Source organism: Crocodylus porosus, unplaced genomic scaffold (genome assembly GCF_001723895.1).
Source record: "Crocodylus porosus isolate Cpor-Errol unplaced genomic scaffold, CroPor_comp1, whole genome shotgun sequence".
Taxonomy (NCBI): Eukaryota; Metazoa; Chordata; order Crocodylia; family Crocodylidae; genus Crocodylus; species Crocodylus porosus.
Genome location: NW_017728947.1, coordinates 114,028,544 through 114,055,219, shown reverse-complemented (window position 1 = coordinate 114,055,219; position 26,676 = coordinate 114,028,544). Strand labels below are relative to the sequence as shown.

At 43.7% G+C, this 26,676-nt stretch overlaps 1 protein-coding gene across 2 annotated transcripts in view; it reads left to right on the top strand.

The window, feature by feature from the left end:
- MDGA2 (MAM domain containing glycosylphosphatidylinositol anchor 2) overlaps window positions 1-26,676 on the top strand; it is a 665,957-nt gene that overhangs the window by 319,095 nt on the left and 320,186 nt on the right. Inside the window, exon 4 of one of the 2 annotated variants that reach the window (XM_019550984.1) lies at window positions 22,346-22,542. In XM_019550984.1, coding sequence (XP_019406529.1) covers window positions 22,346-22,542 — 197 coding nt within the window. Of the gene's footprint in view, window positions 1-22,345; window positions 22,555-26,676 lie in introns of both variants that reach the window. The other variant, XM_019550983.1, reaches the window with a different exon arrangement.

Below are 26,676 nucleotides of genomic sequence, written 5' to 3'. Positions count from 1 at the left end.
ACCTGCAGTAGCCCATTTGTTCCTTATTCTCTCAGGTGTTCATACAGGATGTAACTGTCCCCAGTGTTCACACACTAGCAGTCCACTGGCACCTGGCCTTCCCACAGCGTTGCTCTCAGACAGTTGCCAGTCCTTGGTCTACAGCTCAAAATGAATTTCTGGAGTACTAATGCACAGTAGATGTAATGAAGTGCAGGTGGAACGTGGCAGCTAAGATGTTTCCATGCCTATAATGCCATGGCACTGGGGGGGAGACTTTCAAGGACACAGATGGAAGTTGGTGCCCAGTTTTTGCTGTTTTCTTTCTTTGTGAGGCAAAAAACTGCTGGTCTTAATTAAGGGGAAAGAAGTGAGGAGAGAAGGTGGAGGAAGGAAGGGTGGGAAATGGGGTTAGAAAAGGGATGGAAAGAAGTGATGTGCTATTTAAGGTGAGGCGGGATTCCTTAGGGTGGTATTTTTTATTGGACCAACTACATAGTTGGGATAGAGTTAGACAAGCTTTCAAATGCAAGACATTTCTTGATCAGGTCTGTTCAGTACAAAAGCAAAACAGCATAGTCAAGCTAGTTATATGAGCCAAGAGGAAGAAAGAGCAGGGACAGCAGACAAATAATTAGCAGGAGGAAAAAAAAGAAGCTGAGTGCTAGGAGATCAAGGCCTATCAAAAGGGAAGAGGGTCATTCTCACCTTTCATGTGTAGAAAGAATTCAGGAATCAAGTAGATTGTAGCTTGCCATGAAACCAATATCAGTGTTAAGCCCTTGGTGATGTTTTGGGACATAGTAACTAATTGAAGATTGGCCAACAGCTTCATCCACTGTCCATTGAAGATAATGGCAATCTTTCCATCAGCTCCTAATTGCTCATACTATTTAAGCATCATCACAGACATTTCTTTTCATGCAGCAAGATTAATAGTGTTGTTCAGGATCACAAGAAGGCAGCTTTAGCAGTCATCTGGATTTCAGTATGTTAGCCTTGAACTGTAACCACAGATCAGTTCACAGATCTTTTCTCAGCAATCTCCCACTCTTTACTCAGCATATATTTAACACAGTTGATGTAGCTGTCGTTGTAACAGGCCCAGACCTCTTGGAGGAGACTCCCATGTGCTGAATACAGGAGTGGGATGATTTTTGGGTCAAGGAAGTGCATCTTGCTTCCAGCTCAGGTTTTTGTTCATATATGAGAAATGGGAAACCACCTTTTAAGAGCCATCATCCATTTCTGATTACTTGATTCTTGCCATGGGCCCTGATTTTTTGTCATGACTTCTAGGTGCAATCCAGTAGGGCGAGTCAATCCTTGGTGGCTTTGCCTCCCCATCCTAAGGCGGAATAGTGGCCATAGCCACAATCCATCTGTTGATGTTGTTAGACTGGTCTTTTCATAGTGGTTCAATTGCTGATTAATTTAGGAGCCTTCAGTATTCAAAAGAAGGGTAGATTTTGGTTTAAGGCTTGTTGGCTTTTGGAGTTTTTTAAAAGACTTTAAAATATTTTTGAAAGGTAAAAAAAAATCCTGTGTGTGCCTGCATGTAAATGTGTAGTTGTGTCAAGTTCAGGTTCATGATAAATAATAACATGAATGTCCATGCAGTATAAATACAGAGGCCAGGTATTTCTCGTGTTAGCCCAAAATGATGATGATTAAATGCTGAGACCTAATTTTCAGAATATACTGAAGAGACATCTCCAGAAAAAGCAGGCCCCTTCAAAATATCTTGGGGTGAACAACCACAGATTAAGGCATCCGGAATTACTAGTCACCTTTGAAAGTTTTGGCAAGAGGGATTGCAATTACTTGCTTTCCTGTTAAAGTTGCATCCCATGAAGTTTAGGGATAAAACAAGAATTGTCAGAAGTTGAACTGCAGTAGACTTCTTTGCAAATAGAAAAAGGTTATTCTGCCACCAATAATGATTAAAAATGAAAAGAACAAGAAAAGGTGGGAGAGGGATGCTGTGCAGTAATGTGGGGAGAAGAAAAAAGACAATCAAAGTATAGTCCAAGGAACAAATGAAAACTACTTCAGTTTTCAATAAAGGAGATGAGGTTGAGCTTGGGGGCAAAGGCTGGATAGCTAATGGAAATGGGAGTATTAAAATAGAAATTAATATAACCAAGGTGGAAGCAAATCTCTGAGCTTAATAAACACAGACCAAAGAGCCTCCATCCAAGAATTCTGAAAATTAACATAGGAAGTTACCGATGATTGGAGAATAGCGCCATAATATCTATATTTAAGAAAGGGGGAATGATGATAGTAGCTACAGCTTTTCTTTGCTACATGCAAAAGGCTTTGCAACAAGGTTTGATGGGGAAAAAAAACATAATAAAAGACAGAGAAATGGAAAAGAGGAGGATAAAATGCACTGGGGGTTAGCCAAAGATAGTGTGCGTCAGACTAACCTGATCTCTTGCTTCAGTTTTCTGGAGAGACGCAATCTATGACATCTTATTTAGACTTGTTTGATGTAGCGCCATATGGGAACTTATTTGTTCAGCTTTATGAATTTGGGGATTAGTACAAGAAGCGTGCGGTGGGTCAGGAACTGGTCAGAGGAAAAATAGTATTGGAGAGTGCTGAAATATAAGGGACTGGGCTTGCAGGATGTTATTCATGTAGTTTCTTTAAAATTGAATTTGGAACCAATCTTGTTTAATATTTTTCTTAGTAAACATCGGTGCTCCTGCACACTTAAGTCAGAACGGGCTAGCTAGATTTGCTGACGTCAGCAAGTTCAGGGGCTCTTTCAATTTGCAGGAAGGTAAGCATACAATAGAGGCCTATTTGTTATACAGAGACAGTGATCTACGCCCGTCAGGAGCTACAAGTCCCCCTTAGCTGCAAGAGGGAGGCCACTAGGTGCACAAGTGATGTCTTGTGAGAGCAAATGACAACACAGGAATAAGGGTGAAGCTTGCAGGTTAATAATTGAGGTGCCGAGGGAGGACACTGAGTGGGAAGCTCTGTCTGGTACCCATCCGCTACTTGCCATAAACATCTAAAAAGCCACGGGCACAGCTCACAGATGTGTACAGATGTGGGGAAGGAAGAGAGCCCTGCAGTCACCCCGGTCCCCTCTAGCCACCACCTCCTTCCTGGCATGGTGAATGGACAGCTTGGCCAAAGCCAGGAGATTAGTCAGATGTCCTGGGATTTTGTGAGGCTGTGGATGGGGGTGTGCATAAATTAAACGGTGCAGGGAAAAGTTGAAGTGCACCTCAAGAAGAGGGTCTAGAAGAGGCAGAAGATAGGGCATGCATGTGCCAGCATCTCCCTTCCGTTGCAGAAGGCAGTGTCAAGGGACGCACAAACCATGCCACACACACTCCTAGGTTGAGAGCTCTGTGTAGGACTCACCTGCCTATATCTCCAGTGGGCTGGGAGACTGAAATGGAGTTCAGGCTGGTCCACTGGGGATGTTCGCTGTCAATGAAGGTGCCCCACCCCTTGGTATCTGATTGGGATATGAGAATGAGGGTGCGAATGTTGTGGAGCATGAGCATGTATAAGTGCTGGCGGGAAGCTGTTTGGAAGTGGTCATGGTTGATGGCCCCTGACCTGTTCAGATGGTGTGGCAGGGAGATGACAAGGCAGTGGTTGGAAGACGAGCTCCAGAGGGCTGGGCGATATGACCAGGCAGGGACTGCACTCTTGTAGGTCCCGTTGCAAATGGGGCGATGCATAATGGTACGGCTTGCAAGGTCATGCGCTGAGGAACTAAAAGCAAATATTTCTCCTAGAAACTTGGAGTGTATCACTCTGAAATGACTGAGAAGGAGAAAAAACTGGATGCATTAGGCAATCATAGGATGACACTAGCTGGTAGAAACTACCAGGCTCAAATCCATAGAGGGGTCCTGGCTTCGTCCAGCTGATCTGGACCCCCCCCACCCACAAAGGTCCACCTGTCAAACTGCTCTGTCAGCCCTGTGACCGTAGTCCCATGGCTTGATATGTTATTGCGGGAGGTTTGTTGGTGGAGTTGAATGTCAGGTCTTGGATCTCCTAACAACAAAGTGCCCCAGGGGTAAATAAGCTTCCATTTTAATAGTCTATGTTATTGCTGTCAGTACATTGTAGTTATGTGCATTGCTAGTTCAAACCTCAACTCCATTTACTGATGCATCAGCAAACCAGCTTCCTGCCAAAATGGGCACGTCCCCTTGGAGGAAACCGTAAGATTGTGCAGCTTACAGCAGGGGAGTGAGGGAGAAAGGAGAGGGGAGAGACGGAAAAAGAAGCTGCTTCGGCTCCTGCTTGAGCTTCCATGGGTCTGTCTGACTCCCCAGGTGCAGCTGGGTAAGTCTGGCCTCATTGCACAGGCAGCTTAGGATAGGATTGGGGTAAATCTTACATTTTTCTCTAAAACCATTTAATAAAAACTGGAGATGTTCTTGATTCACTCGAGCCCTTCTCCATACCTTGTCCCCCTTTTTGCCACACTGCAAACTCCTCTTAAAGGTGAGAATGACTGAACCGCCAATGTGATGATGCTATAAAAAAAATGATAAACATGACCCCAGAATGAATCTGGCGAGGTTTGTCCAGTAGAGATAGGGAAGCATTAATGCCATCATCCAAGGGCCTGCTGAGACCTCGCTAGGAATACTATTGTATCTCTGATAGCTCATGTTCAAGATGGATGAATTCAACCTGGGACAGGTGCAGAGCATGACTGCCAAGAAGGGCAATGGATGGAGAATCTCTCTTACTCAAGGATTCCTTAAAGAGTATCCTTTTCCAGTCAATAAGGGCTAAGAGGGCGATATGACTGCTTTTATTTAACTACACTGGGAGTCCAGGGAAGGATAAGAACAAGCTAAGCTAACAGAGAGTACTGGAAGCTTTAAAAAAGGATAAAATCTAGGTCCTAATAATAATTGAGCTGAAACTTGGCGGGTGCCTGGCCCACAGAGAAGCAGGATCCAGAGCAGCAGTGAGGTCAAAGAAACGTCTTAATAGTTTCAGGAGAGAATGGGATCATTTTATAAAAGATGCAGTGTGATATGGTTGCCTGTAACAGCAGAAGAGTGAACTTAATACAGAAGGTCCCTTGCAGTCCACATTTCCTGTCACGCGAAGTTTCAGCTCCCTGGGTAAAATCCTGTCTCAGTCCACTGACTTGAGTAAAGCCAAGTTTTCTCCCTTCACCTTCTGCACTTATGTAATCCATGTGAAAGTACACATCAGCTTCACTGGAAGCAGACCTGTTTTACTCATTTTACCAAAATCTTCTGATTTGTAACCTTCATTTGCTGTCAGAAATGCCCTCTTTCCCCCCATGATAAACTCAGTACTGTTTCATTGTAGCTCATGCCTTTTCTTCCCTTGTCACTTAAAATGTCTGTTCTACGCTGTCCAAATGGGGATCAGGTTAGCCTTATGACTGGTCAAAAGATAATTAGTTAATAGATCAGTCAAATAATGTCAAATCATGTGAGGAAAAATGGTTAAGTATTTCAAAGCATTAATTTATGTAACAATAGTAATAAAAAGAGATTTTTTTTTGTTATCACTTCCAACAGTGTAATTATGTATATATCTATAAAAAAATTAATGGTTATTTTTAATGCAAGATGTGAAACAATGAAATGAAAGTCTAAAAAAGGATACCAATTATGATAACCTTTTTTAACAGTTAGGTTAGTATTTAAATGTCAAACTACTGAAAACTGAACAGTTATAAACAAAAAAACCCCTAAAATAAATAGAAATAAAACAAACACATGAGTACTAAAAAAGGAAAAGCCATTTAAAAGAATTACACCAGGTAAGCGATAGGCTAATTCTTCAAGCATTTGTAACTTCTTTTTCTTTTTTAGCCTCAATTGCTTTATTTAGATCCCTGCCATCATCCTCAACTTCATCAGGGTCTCCTTCCCTCCACTTCAGCTGTATTCAGTCAATGCTTCACCTGCCATTTTTTTCTCTAATCTTAGACTGTGGTACACAGACATCCCCTTCCAAGCAGTAGAGATTTTACAGTGGATTTCTGATTTCTGTCTTGGCAGTTTCCTGAACCAACCAGTTTCTTTCCACACGTGCAGCAGTACATGGAAATGCTACAAACAATGTTTACCATCTCAGCTAGAGGACAAAGAAGATGTGATCCATTCCACCAGGATGCAGAAAACTCCTTTTATCCAAGTCTTGGGTTTTCACTCCACATAGTTTTACAACTGGGAAGGCTCCTACTTGCTTTATAATTTGCTGCCTCTGTTGGAATTGCTTGTTTTCTTTTATATGCATGTGTGTACACATGCACACACATTTCTTGAAATGGGTAGCAACTTTTATAAGGTCACAAGCACAATCGGAGTAAAGCCCCTGATGATTTAAGACATGATTAACAGGTTACTTTCACCTTAAATAGTAACCAGGCCACACACTGAAGTCAAGTTAAGGTGTGATAATACAGCAAATGAACCCCCAAATTAATCCACATATAATGTGTAACACTTTTGTGGCTTGTTCATTCATATCACATGTTAAATTAAATGTGCGGCTGGTTGAGGCTCATGCATTATGACACCCGGCTACATCCCCCCGTGGACCAGCCAGCCTCCCCCCCAGCTCTAGGTGCCACTGGATTTATCAGCATTCACTGCAAGTAAACAAGTAAGACCTGCTGGGGGAAGGGGTAGGAGGAAAGGGGGGAGGCTAAAAATAGCCCCTGGTCCCCCTAAACTCTCCCTCATAAACCCTGCAAGTGCCCCCCCCAATCCCACCAAACCCTCCCAGACCCCAGCAATCCCCCACAGACCCTACCTGGTACCCCCAATCCCCTCACAGATTCTTCCTGCCCTCCATCCCTCCCATCTACACCCCGTGGTATATCCCTGTCCCCCAGTCACTCCCATAGATTATGCTTGCCCCCCACGGATCATGACTTCCCTCCCTATCATTCATGCAGATCGTACCTACCCCCAGTGTTGCCCCCACAGATCCTACTTGCTCCCCACCCCCTGCATATTGCACCTGCTTCTCACTGGTTCTGCAGATCACTCCTGCCTCTGGCCTTTCCCATTCCCCACAAATTGTGTCTGCCCCTGCTAGCCTGATTGCCTCCCCAGTTCCGCAAACCCGCTGTTAGTCCTCACCATCCTGACTTACCTTAGGTCATGTAGCCATGTGTAGTCCTATCTAACGTTCCACTAACATCCCCAAATGTCTGTACTTAGCCATGGTTTTTACTCATCCCAGGGCATGGAGACCCCAAGATCAGGCTGCCACAGCACAATCCCAAGGTCCTTATGACAGGACCTGTAAAAACTGCATGCCATTCCCAGTTGGGATTTTGGCACTCAGCTGACTTTCTGCTGGTGCTGGGGACTAGACTGGGGCCAGTTCCAGATCCTGGTTTGGTCCCTGGCCCCAGCTGATCATCAGCTGATTGTTGGCACCTGGGTTTCAACTTGGTTGCCCAGGGGAGCTCGGGATCATGAGTCAAGGTGCTCCCCGCTGTACTGGCAAGCAAGGTGTGTGATTGGGATCTAATCCCATGTTCCTAAATCATGTTTTCTGTCATGCATGTGTGGCATGGCAAGAGGCGCAGTTGTTGGGATTGAGGATTAGATCCCATCACACCTTAAAATGAACCTAGAGCCCATCACAGCTAGATCCTGTCACACCTAGTAGTCAGAAAGGTCTTGGCCCTGTAGCTGGGGATCAGAGATGTTAGGTGGCCTTTCATTGTAGAAGCAATCACCAGATTTCTGCCATTATATTATTCTGCATATTATCCTTTTCTCTTTAGATTACGTAAGTAGAATATGTTCATCATTTTCACAAATACCTTGCTAAATGTTCAGGACCTCATTCTTGGTATTCGAGATGGAATTAGTATCTTCCATTTTCTAAATGGAGTTACCTAAGGTTCAAGCAATGACAAATTTTGATTTTGGTTTTAGCTTGTTTCTGGAAAACTCTTCTGGGTCTCAGAAGATAAGAACACACTAGCTTATATCCACACAGGTAGCCCTTCAACTAATGTCTGAAATCAGTGCCACAACAGAGATTTAAATGTTGAGAGCTGTCTCGTGAAGAGTCTTCCAGAAATTATTAATGGGAGGGTTGAGTATAAACTAGAACAGTTTTTAAGCACATTTGCTATCCTTATTTGATTGAGTGGAGTTGCATCAGTCAACACAAAGTTGGGATGTATATGCCTTCCTCCTCCTTGAACGTATGAGCACAGGTATTCATTAGTTTTTCTTAAATCATCCCTTCTTAATAAATCTAACGACTTGAGCCCTGTCTTGCCTGCTGGTGAACACTGAGCTGATGTGTGCAGTGGAGTATATGCAATAGCTTTACGATGTAGAACCCATCATTGCTTTAATAACTTTAAGATGTAGCTTTAAGATGTAGAGCCCATCATTGTGTATGTACATCTCAGGCTACTCTTTCACATGCATTTCACTTTTTCATTTGAATTGCATCTGCTATTTTATTGCCCATTGGGTGCATCTACACATCACTTTGCTTTAGTACTTCCTTTGTGCAGTAATTGCTCCTACTGCGCCACGTGTGCAGCGTGCAGTTAGATTTTGCTGTTACGTTGCCAGAGTGGCACACTATACCAGGGGAGCATGCCACTACAGCTGTGTCTCAGCTCATCACATGTAGACCCACGTGGTTGCTATGTCACCACAATGTGCCGTAGGGCACTTCATTTTACAAGATCCTTCTGCACTTCTTTGCCATCAGCCTTGTTTTCTTCTTTTTTGGGGGGGGGGGGGTTGTTTGCTTCTTTTTATGTTTTTTACTGTGCTGACTAACTGGTGTCATTCACAAACTTGGCCACCTCACTATTCATCCCCCTGTCGAAATCACTTATAAACAGCAGAGGCTTCAGCACAGACCCTAAGGATATCCCATGTCTTATCTTCCACCTCAGTGATTTTATCCGGAAGGACATCCAGTTTGGGCACGAAGATGTCAAATTCACCACTTCCATCAGCAGTTTATTCCATTTAACCACCCTTACTGAGAAAAGTTTGTGCCTTTTTCTAATTTAACTTTGGCTTCAGCTTCCAGCCATTCGTTCTTGTTAAATATTTCTCTGCTAGATTACAGAGGTCTTTAGTACCCAGTATTTTCTCACCGTGTGGTAATTACGTGCTATAATCAAGTCACCTCTCTGTGTTCTTTCGGATAAACGGAACAGATTGAGTTCTTCAAGTTTCTCACTGCAAGACATTTTCTTCAGCACTCAAATCATTATTGTGGCTCTTGTCTGTACCTCTTTCAATGTGGAAAATTTTCCATGATGCCATGTTGACTTGCATTAGTTTGATTTAAGTTCCGTTTTTGTGTGTGGGGGTTTGTGTTTTTTTTCATCAGTTAGATCCCATAGCAGCTTTTCCATTGCTTTACCTAGGATTCATGATGGGCTAACTGGCTTATGGCTATATGATTTATCTCCCTTGCTCTTTTTGTTTAGGTCGGGGTGCTCAAACCCTTGGCCCGTGGCCTGTGGAACTGTGTTATCCAAACTGCCAGGATCCCTGCTGGTCCAAAAATTAGTGACAATGGAGCAGTGCCAATGTTAATTGCTACTGCTCTTTGTTCAAATGTTCAGAGCCGTGGGTAGCCCAGTGGGATGGATAGCTTGGCTTGATCGGGCACATGGGCCTAAGGCAGTGTGAGGCCCTATCTGGGCATGCAGGACTTGGGCTAAGGCATGCAGGGTCTCATTCGAGGTGGCAGTCAGGATTTGGTCTGCAGATTGGTTCAGCACCACTCATCCTACCCATGGGGCTGAAAGGTTGTCTACTGCTGCTCTACCGTGAACTAGCCATCTTCTGTACCTTTCCTAGTATCACACAATTTTTTTGGAGTATTAATATTGACAGGCTAAAAGTCTACATGGATGTCTTTCAGTTTTCAGTGCCATTCCCCCCCCCAGGACTGCCTATTTTAAATGGTTGATCCAATTAATCCTCTCCAGAGAACGTCTATACTGCACAGTGCAGCAGGGTGTATATGTATCCTCCAAGCGAACTTCAAATGCTAGTTTGTCAGTAGGGCAAAGAGCTGGCACGGAGCCTCGCAGCCATACTGCTTCTAACACCTGAACTAGCTCATTCAAAATAAAATACCTCTATGCTACACTGTATATGCATGCCTCTTGTTACTAATGGGCTGCAGAGTATTTTAGCAACCTCTTGTAATACAAGGACATCCCACTGCTACTTTCCAGATGCTCAGCAGAAATATTTGACTGTTTCTGCCATTTCTTCGTCACTTCTGGGGCACATGGCTTATGGGGAGAGGCTGAGGGAACTGAGCTGATTTAGTCTGCAGAAGAGAAGACCGAGGGGGATTGAATAGTGGCTTTCAACTCCCTGCAGGCTGGTACCAAAGAGGATGGAGCTGGGCTGTTCTCAGTGGGAGCAGATGACAGGACAAGGAGCAATGGGCTCCAGTGGCAGCAAGGGAGATTTAAGTTAAATATGAAGAAAACTTCCTCACTAGGAAGATGGTGAAACCCTGGAACAAAGTACCTAGTACCCCGAGAGGTGGTGGACTCTCCATCCTTGGAGGTGTTTAAGACCCAGGTAGACAAAGCCATGGCTGGGATGATGTAGATGGGGCTGGTCCTGCTCTGAGCAGAGGGTTGGACTAGATGTGACCCCCTGAGGTCCCTTCAACCCTCATTGTCTGTGATTCTATGATTTATACATTACTGTTTTTATATCATAAGCAGCCTATATTATTGATAGTTTAAAAAAAAAATCTAGTATATTTAAGTGGAAAGATTTTTTGTTTTGTCTTGAGCACTGGCTTTCCCCCTCTTTCCCTACCCTGATGCCTTTAGTTTCCCTTCAGATTGTTTTACATTTTTTTAACTTGTTGTATAATGATTAGAAAAATGTAGGGCTAGGACTTCAAGAACTCATGCAGTTCATTCCCCTCTGCTGAGGCAGGATCAAGTATGGCATGCTAGTGTTTTCTGTTTTACATTTTGCTGTATATAACTGCTTGCCACTTACCAGTGAGTCATGTTTGTTGTTGTTGTTGTGTTTTTGTTATTTTTTAAACTAAAGTTGTCCTAAAAATTGATGGTGGAACTGTAGCTTTTGGTCCACTCAAACTCTTCTTAAAATGTAATGTTTACAAAACTTGCATTCAATAGGGAATTTTTTATTTTAATTAAAAAGCATATAGCTCTTCATTTGGAATTAAAACAATGCCTTAATTTGCCATAAAATATCTTGGATCATTCAGACGATGTGTTTCCGTAGCTGAACCTTTTGTCTGCTCTTAGTGATGTTGATATTTTTATGTCATTTATTCCTAAATAATTAATATAACCTGCTCTGACACATTTTGGACATGGCTAGATAGAAATCTAATAAATAAATGGCTAATAGAAGAGAATGATGTAACGCTGATAATACAATTATTTTTTCGTATGACCAAAACGGTGTCCATATCTTTATCTTTGTGTGCTTTGGCATTTTTGACAATTTGAGAGCTCCTGGCCATAAGAGATGTTACCAGGGATCACTATGTGGAAGTACCTCTCGCCAGTCCCGCTAATAGGAACGATATCCTGAAAAATGGCTAGAAGAGACCTAGAGGACTGAAAAGTAAAATCCTTCCCCCCCGCCCCATTCAGGCTCTCCCTCTGCTCCTGCCCTTCTTGGTTCCCCTGATTTCCCTCCCCCCCCCCCAACCTCCTGCTTACTTGTGGCTGTCTGCGCTCTCTGTTCTGGGGAAGCAGGCAGGGAAGGGTTAACCTGCCTGCCCAGTCCCTATTGCCCCCACTATGGAGGCTCTGCTCTTCTCCTGGCTGAGCCCAGCCCAGAGAGCAGCAGCAGTGACAGTAATGCCTTAGTAGGGAGGTTAACCCTTCACTACCTCCTGCCCCTGGATAGGCTGAGCAGTGTTTACCTAACGGGTAGCCAAGAGTGTCTACATCTTAGCGTGATATGACCTGGGTGCCACGGATCACAGATAATGCTGCTCTGAAGTGGCTTAACTTTGAGTCATCTAATGAGTACTTAAAACTAGTTTCAGTGAAGTCATTAAGAAATGCAGGAGTTGCCCAGCATTACCAAGTAACAAGGCCCAAAGTGTAAATCAAAGTGTCACTGCTCTCTCGTACAGAAGACATCCCTATGAAGCAGTCTTCTACATAACAGGGATGTCTACATGTGAAATTAATTTGATTCAATACAGCCTGGTGCAGGTCATGCTGGAGTCTGTTGTTTCTTGGCTCAGCTTTTACATGTGCACCTAGGACCGTAGCACATTGAGCCAGGTTGGAGTAGCCCCAGCTGGGAGACATAGGGTGTCAGCCTGCCAGCCCGGGGCTCCTTTGACCCATCTCAACGTGCTGCAGCAGGGCTGGCTGGGGCATGAGTATGCTGCAGTGCAGAGCTTGCCAGCAGGCAGCCCCACATTGTAGCACCCTCATGCCCCAACCAACCCCAGTCACCATCTCCCTGTGGTGGATTAAATAGCTCCACTGTAGGACAGCATTTGTGTTGGGCAGTACTATCCTATGGCACAGTTAATTAATTTACTCAGACCTAATAGCACTGCTTGTGTATGTGATGACGCTTTACTGCGGAGCTAATCAGGCAGCTCTACAAAAAGCATCTAGTCTAGATACTCCCAAGATGGTCCCTTTTATGATGGGTGAAGTGTAACTGGGGCAAGTGATTCTGCATTGGTTGGATCCATATTTCTGTTACAACCCCTAAATTATGCAGCAGTGTATTATGATGTGTGCATTTCACCAGGCATTTCTAAATGGAGGGCATTATTAATATACATCAGATTTCCCTGTAGATTCCCGAAACCAAAGCTCTCGCATTGTCCTGCAGGCCACAGCAGGTTTATTTTGTTTTAAACAGTTTATGTTTGGATTTCTGTCTGTGTGAGAGTTTCCAGATTTCTGAAGGGAATTACTTCCAATATAGTACTTAGCATGTCTTTGCCATCTGGGTTTTCACTTTTATTTGGTTCAATCCAAAGATTAAAGACTGACAAATTGGACCTAATGGTGGTATAAATCCCTGTGGAAAACACATTTCCATGATTCTTTTTTATTATTAATATATTTTTTCAGCTTAATAAACTGATAAACTTGTACAACACTTGGGGACTAGTAACAATACCCTCTTAATCATAGATTCGTAGATTCATAGATGTTAGGCCCCGAAGGGACCTCAATAAATCGAGTCCGCCCCCCTGCATAGGCAGGAAAGTGCTGGGTTCAGATGACCCCAGCCGGATGTCCATCCATCCTCCTCTTGAAGACCCCCAGGCTAGGGGAGAGCACCACCTCCTTTGGGAGCCCATTCCAGACCTTGGACGCCCTAACTGTGAAGAAGTTCCTCCTCATGTCCAGTCTAAATTTGCTCTCTGCTAGCTTATGGCCATTATTTCTTGTGACCCCCAGGGGTGCCTTGGTGAGTAGAGCCTCACCAATTCCTTTCTGCGCCCCCATGGTGAATTTATCGGCAGCCACAAAGTCGCCTCTCACCCTTCTCTTGCGGAGACTGAAGAGGTCCAGTTGCCCTCGTCTCTCCTCGTAGGGCTTGGCCTGCAAGCCCTTAACCATGTGAGTGGCCTCCTCTGGACCCTCTCCATGTTGTCCACATCCCTCCTGAAGTGCGGTGCCCAAAACTGGACGCAGTACTCCCACTGTGGCCTGACCGGCGCCTGATAGAGGGGAAGTATCACCTCCTTGGCTCTGTTTGCCATGCCTCTGCTGATGCACGATAAAGTGCCATTGGCTTTTCTGATGGTTTCGTCACACTGCCGACTCATGTTCATCTTGGAGTCCACTAGGAGTCCGAGATCCCTTTCCGCTTCCGTGCTGCTGAGCAGGTCATTTCCTAGGCAGTAGGTGTGCTGGGCAGTTTTCCTCCCTAGGTGCAACACTTTGCATTTCTCCTTGTTAAATTGCATCCTATTGTTTTCTGCCCATTTGTCCAACCTGTCCAGGTCTGCCTGTAGTTGTTCCCTGCTCTCCAGTGTGTCAACTTCTCCCCACAGTTTTGTATCATCCGCAAACTTGGACAGAGTACACTTCACTCCCTCGTCCAAGTCACTGATGAAGACATTGAAGAGTATCGGCCTCAGGACTGAGCCCTGTGGGACCCCACTGCCCACTCCCTTCCAAGTTGATACCGACCCATCCACCACCACTCTCTGGGTACGACCCTCCAGCCAATTCTCCACCCACCAGACTGTGTAATCATCCAAGTCACAGCCTCTTAACTTGTTCACCAATATGGGGTGGGATACCATATCGAAGGCCTTCCTGAAGTCTAAGTAAATGATATCTACCCCTACTCCTGCGCCCAGGTATTTTGTAACCTGGTCATAAAAAGAAACTAGATTAGTCAGGCATGATCTACTTTGCTATGAACCTGTGCTGGTTTCCCCTCAGCATAATTTTCCCTCCTGGGCTCTCACATATATGAGCCTTAATAATCTTTTCAAAGACTTTGCCAAGGATGGAGGTGAGACTGACTAGCCTATAGTCGCCTAGATCCTCCCTCCTCCCCTTCTTGAAAATAGGAACCACGCTGGCCCTTTTCCAGTCCTCTGGAACTTGTCCCGTGCGCCACGAGCGTTCAAATATTCCCGCCAGTGGCTCTGCAATGATGTCGGCCAGTGCCTTCAGTACCCTCGGATGCAGCTCGTCCGGGCCTGCCGACTTAAACGCATCCAGTTTTCCAAGCGACTCTGCACCATCTCAGGGTCAACACCTGGTAGTCTGGTGCCCAGCTGCTGCCTCTCTACGAACCCATTGTGAGACTTGTCTTGCCCCTCGTTTAGGAACACTGAGGCAAAGACCTCATTGAGGAGTTCAGTCTTGTCCCCCCTGTCTTTCCCCCCTTTTGCCCATTCAGTAGTGGTCCTATTCCACCCTGGGCTTTCCTTTTACTCCCTATGTATCTGAAAAACAATTTTTTGTTATGTTTGTCATGTTTAAAAAAAATCAAACTTTTGACTTTCTCTTGCACTGCAGGTGAAGGGAAATGCACCTTGTAGATAGACAAAAGCCAGATCTGTCTTCGTTGCCCTGTGATGATAATTCCTTCTTCCTTGTCCTCTTCATTTTTAATTGCCCTGTGAGGTCTAAAGTCAATAGCTTCACATCCAGACTGCTGAACTGTTTGCTTCTTTGAGTGCTGGTGGAAGAAGTGCATATAACAGTTTTAAACAATTAAAAAAAATCTGTTGGGGTTTTGGAATATAAATGTCTGGCTATTCAGCTATACGTTGAACTCATGATGCCAAGAAAGTCTGGGCGACATGGCATTCATGTCTTTTTTTTGTTTTTTGTTTTAATCAGCTGGCTTTTAAAATGGCCTCCCTGAGTGTAATGAATGTGACAAGTTGCCATTTCTGGGTTGTAATAACCTGTAGCAAGTACCTGGTAGCTTTATGAGAACACATTTTGTATTCTAGTGGCAGCTTTTGTGTTGCCTAACCAAAATGCCTTATGTAATAATCCAGCGAAACATTTCTCTAACCCAGCACAATAATAGAAACACACTCTCGAACGCTCAGTGAAATCTCATAACAATGATAAGCATTATTTTGTCTTATATTAGTACCACGTCTGCTGCTTTAATGGAGTTGGAGAGAATTTCCACCATTTCTGGCTCAAAAGAATCAGTCATTTTCTGCTGCGAAAATTTCCCGTTACTGGAACTGTAGAAATGGCTTGGCAGAGATGTTACCTCTGTGCAGTCCTGCACTAAGTTGGATTTGATAGTCAATAGTTGTACCAATGAGCTCAAACACAGCATAGATGCACAGTAAAAAATAAATAAAAAACAGCATTGGCCTCCAAGACTTTGATTCAAATAGGAAAGGCAAAATAAGGAAGTACTGTCACCATGCCCATTTTTGCCATTTAATAGAAGACATAAAGCAAAAGGAGATTAGAAATTAGATGCAAAAAAGGGCTTAATCCCACTGTAGTTCAGTGCCACAGCACCTAATATTGAGCGTCCGGTCCATGGCGTGAAATCCAGACTTCTGTTAGACACTCCAACTCCTTATGCAGTAGTTGGAGAGAGGTGTGTCCACAATCCTGCATCTCTATCAAGCTTAGACGTATGACTCAGGACTTAAGAGAGGTGCTCTGGTAACGGTGCCTTTATACATTTATTTAATGGTTGCAGCCCTTGCCCCCTCAACATGCCCCCCCTCCAAAATAAACACAAAACCTCTGCCTAGGCACATGCATTGGAGGTCTGGGTGACCTCTCGTGTATACACCATGATCCAGAAGGATCAACAGTTGCCAAACAGCTCTTGTCCTTGGCAAGAAATGCAAGGACCCATGTTTCATCTTCTTTTTAGCCCAAGGTGGTTTAAACCTACATCTTGTGTATCCTAGGAGGGTGCCCTAACCACCAATGTAGAGATGTATAAATGGCTCCGATAGGACATCTATGCCTATGGACAGACGTGAATTTGGGTCTTGTGAAGCCAGGAAGAGAGGACAATAGTGAGCACGGCTGTGTATAGTGGGCAGTGTACTCTCTCAGGGTAGAGGGTGTTTGATAGACTCTTAAGTGATGTGCCCAAGGTCATACTGTAAGTCTAGGCCAAAGCTCTGAATTGAACTCCGATCTCTCCAGTGCAGCAGGGCATTTTGGGGGACATTGTTTCCACACACCTGAATATACCCTCTCTCTCCACGTTGGGCTAACTACTGTCATGTTTTGCCGGTATCATCTGATGATAATAAGTAGTATTCATCTGTATTATTCACACGTTTGTAGGTAACGTGGTATTCGGTGTAAGACGTGTTTTTTTATGTTTAGCAATCTAGCCAGAGGTAGAAATTTATTGTGTTGCTTATAGTCAGCTTTGGGGACAAAGCTCTTCCCATTTGATAGGGGCTGAGCTAATATCATTAGACTAGTAGGAAATCAAATTTTGGGAATGCTTACCTAGAATAAAATGAGTATCAAACAGTGGCCTGGTGCATAGAAAAGATAACATTATTAACGCATGCATCAGAGAGATGTCAAACTTTGGAAGAAAAGCATCTGCCTGGACCAGTGGAGGCCGAGTTATAAGTGACCTGGGCAGGCCGTGTGTGGCACATGACAGCTCAGGGAGTGGGCAGGGAGCAAAACAGCAGATAGATCAGGAAGTGGAGAGGAAGGCAACGGATTGGACAGGAAGCACAGGGAAGGAAGCAGAAAGCAGAGCAGTGGATCAGGCAGGGAGCAGAAAGCAAATTGGGAAGAGGAAGGTAACTGGAGTGTAGGAAGGCGCAGCTAATTTGGGGAATGCCTGCCAAAAGGCTGGTCCCCACTGAGCTAGACAAACGTGGCCTGTTGGAAATGGAAAGAGAAGAGACGGGGTGAGACAAGGTAGTTCTTCAGCACAGGGCCAGCCTTATTCTGACAGATTCGAGCACAAGTTCTTTGATTTAGCATGTTTGAAAACCCTGTAAGTAATTGTCATGATTTATTCTTGAACTGGCAGTCTAAGCGAACCAGTGCTCCGTACACCCGCAGTGCGTGAAACACTCGGTGGTTCATGGGGGGTATAGGAGGATCCCGATGTTTTGGCCTTGAAGTCTAAGCAAGTTAATTTCTGTCTTTTATTCTCAATTTGGATGAATGGGAGGACATAAAATTTCAGCTGTCTCACCTCTTTTCAAATATTACTGTAATATAAAATAACCTTTACAACAAAAATGAAATCTCATTATAAAATGTCATCCTAATTCAAACCAACTGTTTCATAATTTGTTTCTGTAATATTAAATTAAATGTTTTTTTCGGAGTAAAACTAGAGTAACGTTTATTTAAAATGTGTGCAACATTACCAAGAATTACTTTGTAGATGTGTAGACATTGTTTTGTTTTTCTGGGGGGGTCTTTAAAAAAAAAAAAAAAAAGCTTCCTCCAGTATGAGCACAGCCAGTGTTGTAATTACTCAAGTCAAACTGTGATTCTTTAAAGAAGAATTTATATAAAGTAGCTATTTTTTACCATGGGCATTTGAAGCATGTTAGTCTATGTAGGTTTGGCAATCAGAGTTGGCTATGAATGGGCTCACTTCAAATTTCTCTTTTGGGTATTTGCTTATACCTCTGACGATCCCTGTCTTTTTTTGGCACCTATAGACCCCAGTTATGCAAAATGTACATTCGAATAACTATATTTTCCTACACTGGAATAAGCACCATCCTGGAAATATGCCTAACTTGAATCATGTGAATTCATCCATTAACATTAATGTGATTACTAACATGCTAAAATTTACTGAGACAAGTTTCAGTACCTTGCTGCGTCAAGGTCCCAGGTCTTTCCTATGAGTTCAGTGTGATTGCTCCCATGTGCAAAGTTATGTATACAATCCTTTGGGATTGTTGTTTATAGATAAGTAATTCATTTTAGAATTATTCAAAAAAATATCGTAGGATTACATCAAAAAGATATTTATGGATTTCTACAACATTTTAACAAGAAGTGTGCCAGATTTATGCCCGTAATTAGTGTGGGCAGGGAAGTCAAGTGGTGATAGCTGTATATAGATAATTGAGCACTGCAAGTATGCGGAGACTGTTCGAATGCACAGCTAGAAAAACAGTCCAGGCAGATTTGGGGCGTATTTGGATGTTTTGATGTCTTGAAGGCCAAATTTGGAGAGGCAGCCTCCCACTGGTTCTTAGATGCTGCATTAATACAACTTTTACCCGTTGCCAACTGTGACTAGAAAATTGTCAGCAAATTAGTTGTGGGTGGAAAAAAAGTGCAATATAAGTTAGCAAAAATGATTATTTTTGTTGTTACTAAAGCCAGCTTCTCAACATACAGTGAAAGAAGCCCGCAGATAAAGGAAGCCTCTCCTCCCTTGGCAGGTTATAGAGGGGAACACCAGGCTGGAAGAAACCCTTAGAGCATTTAATCCAGCCCCTGTGTTCATAGGCATTTATCTCAGGAATTTGGGTATGAAGAGACCTCAGGAGGTCACATCTAGTCCAACCCCCTGCTCAAAGCAGGAGCAGCCCCAACTACATCATCCCAGACACAGCTTTGTCTAGTCAGGTATTAAATGCCTCCAAGGATGGAGATCCCACCACCCCTCTGGGTAACCAGTGATTTACTACTTTCCTAGTTAAAAAGCTTTTCCTGATATCCAACCTCAACTTCCCTTGCTGCAGCTTGAGCCCATTGCTCCTTGTCCTGCCATCTGCCCCCACTGAGCACAGCCCAGCTCCATCCTCTTTGCAGCCCCCCTGCAGGGGGGTGAAGGCTGCTATTAAATCCCCCCTTGGTCTTCTCTTCTGCAGACTAAATAAGTCCAGTGCCCTCAGCCTCTCACAACACAGGAAGGCAAAACCCCACAGTTGATGCCAGTCTGATGGTGAAGGTATAATTCCCTCCTGACCACAAATATGTGATCAGTGTGATGCTGAGTGGCAGAGCAAGACCCTCTCTTCAGGATGCTTCTCTGAGTTTAACAAACTCAGCACAATTATCAGTATGTTCCAGTCAAAAGCTTCCAACTTTATCTGTAGCCAACATCTCAATGCTTCAGAAGAAGGGGAAGAAAAAAAAAAGATTAAGATTAAAAAAAAAAAAATGTTTTAAAAAAATAAGAGATTTAAAAAAGCACCTTTCCAAACCCATCATAATGCTTTCCTGGCCCTAACTGGTGTTTTGGGGGCAGGCGTTGCCAGAAACCTCCCATGGTACAGGAGATGTACCTATAAGTTTCAACCTGGGGACTAACAGCACAACTCCAACAATGTTTTAGAGCCAAAACTCCATCTTATCTCACCATCTCTGCCATTAACTTATCCAGCTGCATCTTAAACTGGTTCAGCATCTCTCTCCCCATTACCTAGCAAAGGGAAACCATCTCAAAACGTTGGTTGTTTAGGCGTTTTCTTTGAGTTTGCAATCTAATTGTATCTGCAGTCCGTGGTACACCTACACAAGATGTTTACTGTGACGCTGCCTAATTAACTCCACAGCCAGATCTCAGCGTCCACACGTGGAGCCCAGTTAGGTTGCAGGAAATGAATTAACTCCGCCGCAGGTTAGTACTTGTAAACACAAATCCAGTCCTGAAGTGGAGTTATTTAGTGCACAGCAGTGCACATGTAGACACTGGCTGGGGCACAAGGGGGCTTCAGTGCAGGGGCTGCCTGCTGGCTAGCCCTGCACTGGAGCACCCTCATGCCCCAGCCGGCCTCTCTGCAGCACATTGGGCTGGGCTGGAGCAGCCCCGGCAGGCTGACCCCCCAGACCACCTGCCAGCCAGGGCTGCTCCACATATAAACGCCACACCCAGGAGCAATAAACTCCAGGTTGATAAGCCCCGGAGTTTATTGCTCTGTGCAAATTGCTCATGTAGATGCACTCAGTGTGTAGCCATTTGATCTTGTGTTTTGTTTTTTCCCCAGCCTAAAAAGCTCCTTCTCTTCCTTCATATTTGCTTCATGAATATGCCTGTTAAGAGGGGATGTACACCCCCCTCAAGCTCTGTTTTGCTAACCTACACAAGCTAAGCCCCTTTAATTTTCTCTGATAAGAAAAAGTCCCCATTCTCTTCTGTTGGGCCTATTTTGACCTCCTCCCAGTGACCAGAACCACATACAGTATTGCAAACAGGGTCTCGCCAGTATGTTGCGCCATGACACTAGTACTTCCTTGCCTCTACTGCAAATACCCCATCTACTACTTGCTAAGATTGTGTTTGCTTTTTTTGTTTTGTTTTGCTTTGTTTTTTGTTTTTGTTTTTTACAGCTATGTTGCATTAATGGCTCATGGTCATCCTGTGATGAACTACCAGCCCCCACATGCCTCTTGTTCTCAAAACGCCTCTAGTCTATGCAGTGCCATTTATAGCTCAAGCCCTTGTTACTGGTCCCTGGCTTTGCACTTCATCCTATTAAACTTCATTTCAGTTCATTCCTCGGTACTCATCTAGTCTTTTTCTATATTGGAAGCACCCCTCAGCTTAGCATCATCTACACATTTCATGAAGATGCATCTGGGTCCAGTGCCAGGGTTGCTGATGAACTCGTTAAGCAGAATGGGAACGCGTTAGGTAGCATCTCTCCACTCAGATAACTCACCCTCCAAAATAACCTGCCTTTGAACTGGCTCTTTTTCCACCTCGTAATTATGACCTTGATCCCTGTCCTTTCCAGATGGGCCAATAATGGCCTACTAGGCAAAATATCAAAAGCAGTAGCCTTAACCAAGAAGCTCATTCCTTGTCACAGGAAGATTAGTGTGACACGATCCTCCTCTGATAAGCCCCCTGTTGTGTTTTGTCCCATTTTCCATTTCTTTCCAAATCTTTAACTGTTTCCTTTGGTATCAACTTTCCCTCTATTGAAAGCAAGCTAAAAATCATAGTCATTATCTGTTAACTTTTTATTCTTTGCTTTTTTTTGGTATACTCCAAGGGCATCCCCCCCCCCCCAACCCCATACTCCTTTTTCAAACATGAAAGCCCTGCTTTTCTTTTGGGGTGGGAGTTCATTTCAATTGCTGCTGAAGAAGCAATTATAAGAAATGTATCTTGTATAGGAGTTAGCAGTACCCAGAGCCTCCTTTTCAATTTAATAGCTAGAAATAGAAGGAAAATCTTCCTTAAAACACTCTGCTTTATTACTTTAAAGCAGTGGCTATTTGCTGTAGTGGGCCGCACTTGAAGCTCTCAGCGTGTTACCTGCACCGCATGTGCACAACTTACTCCCCATGTATCCATTTAACAGGATGTCACATGAGCCACAGCAGTGTGTTGATTGGGCTGGTGCCATGGGTTGAGAACCCCTGCTTTAAAGAAACATGGATGCATTTGCGTGAGCCATCGAGGAATGAGTAAGGGTTCAGCTTTCCACAAAATAACAGGAAACCACTAGCATGATGTGTATTTAAAACAGCTGGACTATTCCTGATACTTGACAAATGTTATTTTATCTGAGTAAGATTTTAAAAAAGGACAAGGAAATCTGGGAAAAAAAATGAAAACGTGAAAATGAAAGTGTTGAATGAAATACCAACTAGATAACAATAATGTTTTTTAATGTTATTGTCATACGCTATTATATTATTATAACACCTAGGAATATCACCACGCACCAAAACCTCCTTGGGCTCAGGGCTGTACAAGGATAGACCGACACAAAACAATTGTCCCTAAAAATCTTCCAGTCCATTTTCAAAGATTGGGCGAATGACACCTGTGTTGTGAGACTTGCCTGCTGTTTGCCAAGAAGATCTGAACTTTCACCTGCCTGCAAATTGCATGTCAATACTTTAGCCACTCTATAATCCGTGACTACATCTGGGTTGTTTCTCTGTTTCCAGATCTGGATGATCCAATAGTGACAGTTCATCAGAGCATAGGGGAAGCAAAAGAGCAGTTCTACTATGAGAGAACAGTGTTTCTCAGGTGTGTTGCCAACTCCAATCCGCCCGTTCGGTACAGCTGGCGGCGTGGTCAAGAGGTATTGCTGCAGGGGTCCGACAAAGGAGTCGAAATTTATGAGCCCTTCTTTACCCAGGTAGGAATTGAGGTACAGTATTTCTTTTTTTTTTCCCCCCTTTACACAGTGCTTTCAACTTCACTTCCATCTTAAACATGAACCCACTAGGAAAGAAATTCCCTCCTTCCGTTTCAAACTGTGTGTGTGTTGCTGTACCCTGCCCACAGTTCTTCTCAACATGTCTGTTATATATGGCAGAGGTTTTCATCAGGTTGTTTCGTTTTACGCGTAAGAGCTGGAGGGAATGAGAAGCCAGATGCCATGTAATACAGTGAGAGCTTGGGATCTAATCCCTTGAAACTCCCCTCCTGCCAGTGAAGATCATAGGGAAGTAGGGCTGGAAGGGACCTCACAAGGTCATTTAGTCCAGCCCGCTGTGCAGGGCAGTATCGTCTCTGGCTGGATCATCCCAGCCAAGTCTGTCCAACCAGCTCTTGACCATTTCCAAGGATGTAGATTCCAGATGTTTTCTAGGCAGCCTGCTCCAGTGCTTGACTACCCTCGTCCTCCCCCTTGCCATCCTAAATTTTCTCTGCTACAGTCTGAGGTCATCGTTCCTAGTCCTCTCCCCTGTGGTCACAGAGAAAAGCCCATCTCCACCCTCTCTCTAATGGCCCTTCAGTTATTTAAAGACTGGTATCAAATCCCCTCTCAGTCTTTCCTTCTCCAGGCTAAATAACCCTAGTTCTTGCAGCCTTTCCCAATACATCTGATTCCCTGGCCCCTAATCATTTTCTGTTGCTCTGTGCTAGCCTTTTTACAATCTCTTGTTGGGGTTGGACTCCATGATCTTCTGAGGTCCCTTCTAGCCCTAATGTCTATGAAATCTGTCCACATCCTTCTTGAGGTGTGGGACCCAAAACTGGACACGGTACTGCAGGTGAAACCCCTTCAGTGCTTAATAGAGCAGAAGAAACAATTCCCTTGATTTACAAGTGACATTCCTGTTGGTACAACCCAGGATGCTGCTGGTTTTTTTGCAACAAGAACACCCAGTTGGTGCAAGCTGAGCTCATTGCAACCCCCAAGTCATCCTCTACAGTACCACAGTCTAGCCAGTTGTTCTCAAGTTTGTGTATGCATTCTTCCATCCAAAGTGCAGAACTTTGCACAATTTCCCCCAAAGTACTTGCTATTAATGGAGACAAGGTTATCTGAGTAATGTGATTTCAGAGCTGAGTGATTTAAGAGCAGAAGCCCCTTGAAAAGTCCATAATATTTGTGCTCTGTAGTCACTGCGGTTCTTTGTTATCCACCCCAGAGACTAATACTATGGAAGAGGCTCTTTAGCTGGTCAGATACAGTTTGTTTAATTTTTCAGATAATGAAACAGCTGCACAAAAATGGACATTAATTTTCTACCCTGAGATCCTTAACAGGCCCTGTCTGCGTTTTTGTGGTATAGAAGCCAGATGCATTTGAGGACTCTAGTCAAAGGTGTTTTAGACCAGTGGTTTTCAACCTTCTTTGGTTTGTGGACGCCCCAAAAAATTTGAATGGAGGTGTGGACCTCCTTGGAAATTTTAAATGCAGGTGAAGACCCTTTGGATTGTAAGTGTGGGTATTCATATCATTTTGAATGATCACAGACATCTTTCATGGGCCCCTTAGATATAATCTGCAGACCCCCAGGTCTCCATGGACCACGGATTACAAAAATAAGCTTTTAAGCTAAATTCACCCCTCTCTGAATTTTATCCCTTGAGATCTAAATACCCCGAATGAAAGGGAGTGCCTTTCCTGGGCTGCATACCAGGTTGGTAATATACCCTACAGGACAGGAGCGTGGATGCTTTTGAGTCTGCGGGAGAGTTGTGCATGCCTATGGGAAATACAGCTATGACCAGTGCCATCAGCATGAAAGTGGCATTAAAAAAAAAAAGCAGCAGACAGGCAACCCCTAAATTAGGGTAATCTTCCCCAGTCAAATGGATGATTTCTCCTGGAAGGATAAGGGGAAAACTCTACTGGTGTAGGATACACTGGGTTTGGTGTTAGCTCTGTCCATCCTGGGGGAGCCATTTGTCGAAGGCAAGCAGCCTTTTACTTGCTACTTTACTGCCTAGCAGGATGTCACAGTAATGGCTCTTACTGCATGCAATATCTCAGGATTTTGCCCATCTGTCTATTCCTGATTCAAATGCAATTTACGTTGGTATAGAAAACTGATACGGGTTACGCTGGAGTATGTAACCATCTGTCCAGACCCTGAGCGTATATATTTGTATAGTAGCGTTGCAGTGTTGTTACTGTGATGGTCCAGGAAATGTCTCAGAGGCAAGGATTTTTTGTGATGTATTTTATTGAATCAACTGTATATGTGGCAGAGTGGTTGGATAAGCTTTTGAGTATCAAAGGTCCTTCTTCAGGTCTGAGAGAAGCAGATGCATGCTGAGATAAATAGAATCACAGAAAATTTGGGTTGGGAGGGAGCTCAGGGGGTCACATCTAGTCCAACCCCCTGCTCCAAGCAGGACCAGCCCCAACTACAGCATCCCAGGCAAGGCTTTGTCTAGCTGGGTCTTAACAACCTCCAAGGACAGAGACTGGGAAGCCTGCACCAGTGTTTTATTGCCCTCCTAGTGAGAGAACTACCTTCCTAGTGTGAAAATACTAAGAGAAAGCACTTCTATCATATTCTGGAAATATTTTTTATAAGCATGTTCAGAGTAAGTTTTCTATTTTCAAATTATTGTACTACTCCCTAAACACTGATGGCAAGATCAGCAGCAGATATCAGCAGGGGTAACTCCTTTGAAGTCACTGCTGTACAAACATAAGGATCCGACCCTGAAGCCATAGCTGTTTTCCAAATGTCCCCAACCTAGCTAGTGTGAAGTGACAGTGCATAGGAAGTGAAATGCTAAAAAAAACTTTGGAAGAAGCTAACGTCTATTGCAATCCTCTTCTCTGATTGTAACTTTTCACCCCTTTTGAATTTTAAGTTTTGTTCCACATTCATCCTTTCCATTAAAGCAGGGGCTGGGAAAATGGAGAAAGGTGGTTTGCTCCAGAGTGTTTCTACTGATGTACGGGTTGTGAGAACCCAAGCTTGTTGGCCATCAAAATGCTCCAATCCAGTTTTTGAATGCATTTGTATTTTTTGAAGACAGTAGAGCAATCCTTGTCCAAAAGGGAGCAGATCCTGTTTCTTTCAGCCAAACCTGAGTGACAGCAGTTCCAAAAAATAAAAATAAAAAGGTGGCAGGGTGTATTTTCAAAATTCAAAACAACAGTGAGCAAAGCTATAAATGAAAAGCTGCTCAGGAAATCAGTCTCGGAGCAGAGAGCAACCTGCAACTTTCATAAACAATTCTGAGCTAATGATTTGAGAGCACCATCATTTTTGCTTTTTATTATACCTGACAGCTTTATATTGCTAAAATAGCTTGATATTCTACAGAGAGATGGGCAGGCTGAAACCTAGCTGAGATGAGAATTAGATTGGGGTAGTAGAGTTATTGGGCTTCTGAAAGCAATGAGATTATTTTTAATTCACCATGTATGGACTGGGTTAGGGAATCTGTGGTTTGTTTTCTGGGGAAGTGAGCACAGATGTGTAGCTCGGAGTCTTTTGACTGTTTAATTAAAAGTGAGAGGCCCCCTCTGAGGTGGGAATTCTTGACTAATAATGTGGAAATGTTTATTATCATCTCCTTTATGAGATAAGTTCTTAGTGGATGATAAAATATGTCATGTTAAATTACATCCCGCATTTTTCTTAAATATGGTTTCTAAGTCGCAAGGACTGTCCTCCGTACAATTTTTGCCTGTGTTGAAGTAATGAATAAATCAGATTGTCATGTTAATAGTCAGGAGCTTATCCATAACCTTTCTACATTTATTGGAGGTCAGGTTGAATTACTGTATCTTGCTCTGTGTGCACATGAGATGCGATACATGTTTAGAAGAGAACAAAATGTAATTAAAGGTTCAAGCATCATAAATGCCTCACGCATATTCTTGCATAATTGGTTCTCCTGATGGCGTGGTAGGAAACGGCAAGGGTCCGTGTGCAGTGGGATATGAGATATTTGGATTTAAAGTGTCTTGAGATATGCCTTTGACAGCCCTTTTCCTGTTGATATGTTTGAGGCTGGATTGTCAGCCTGCTGCAAGGAAAACAAATGCTTGCAATGTTTTAACTTTTCT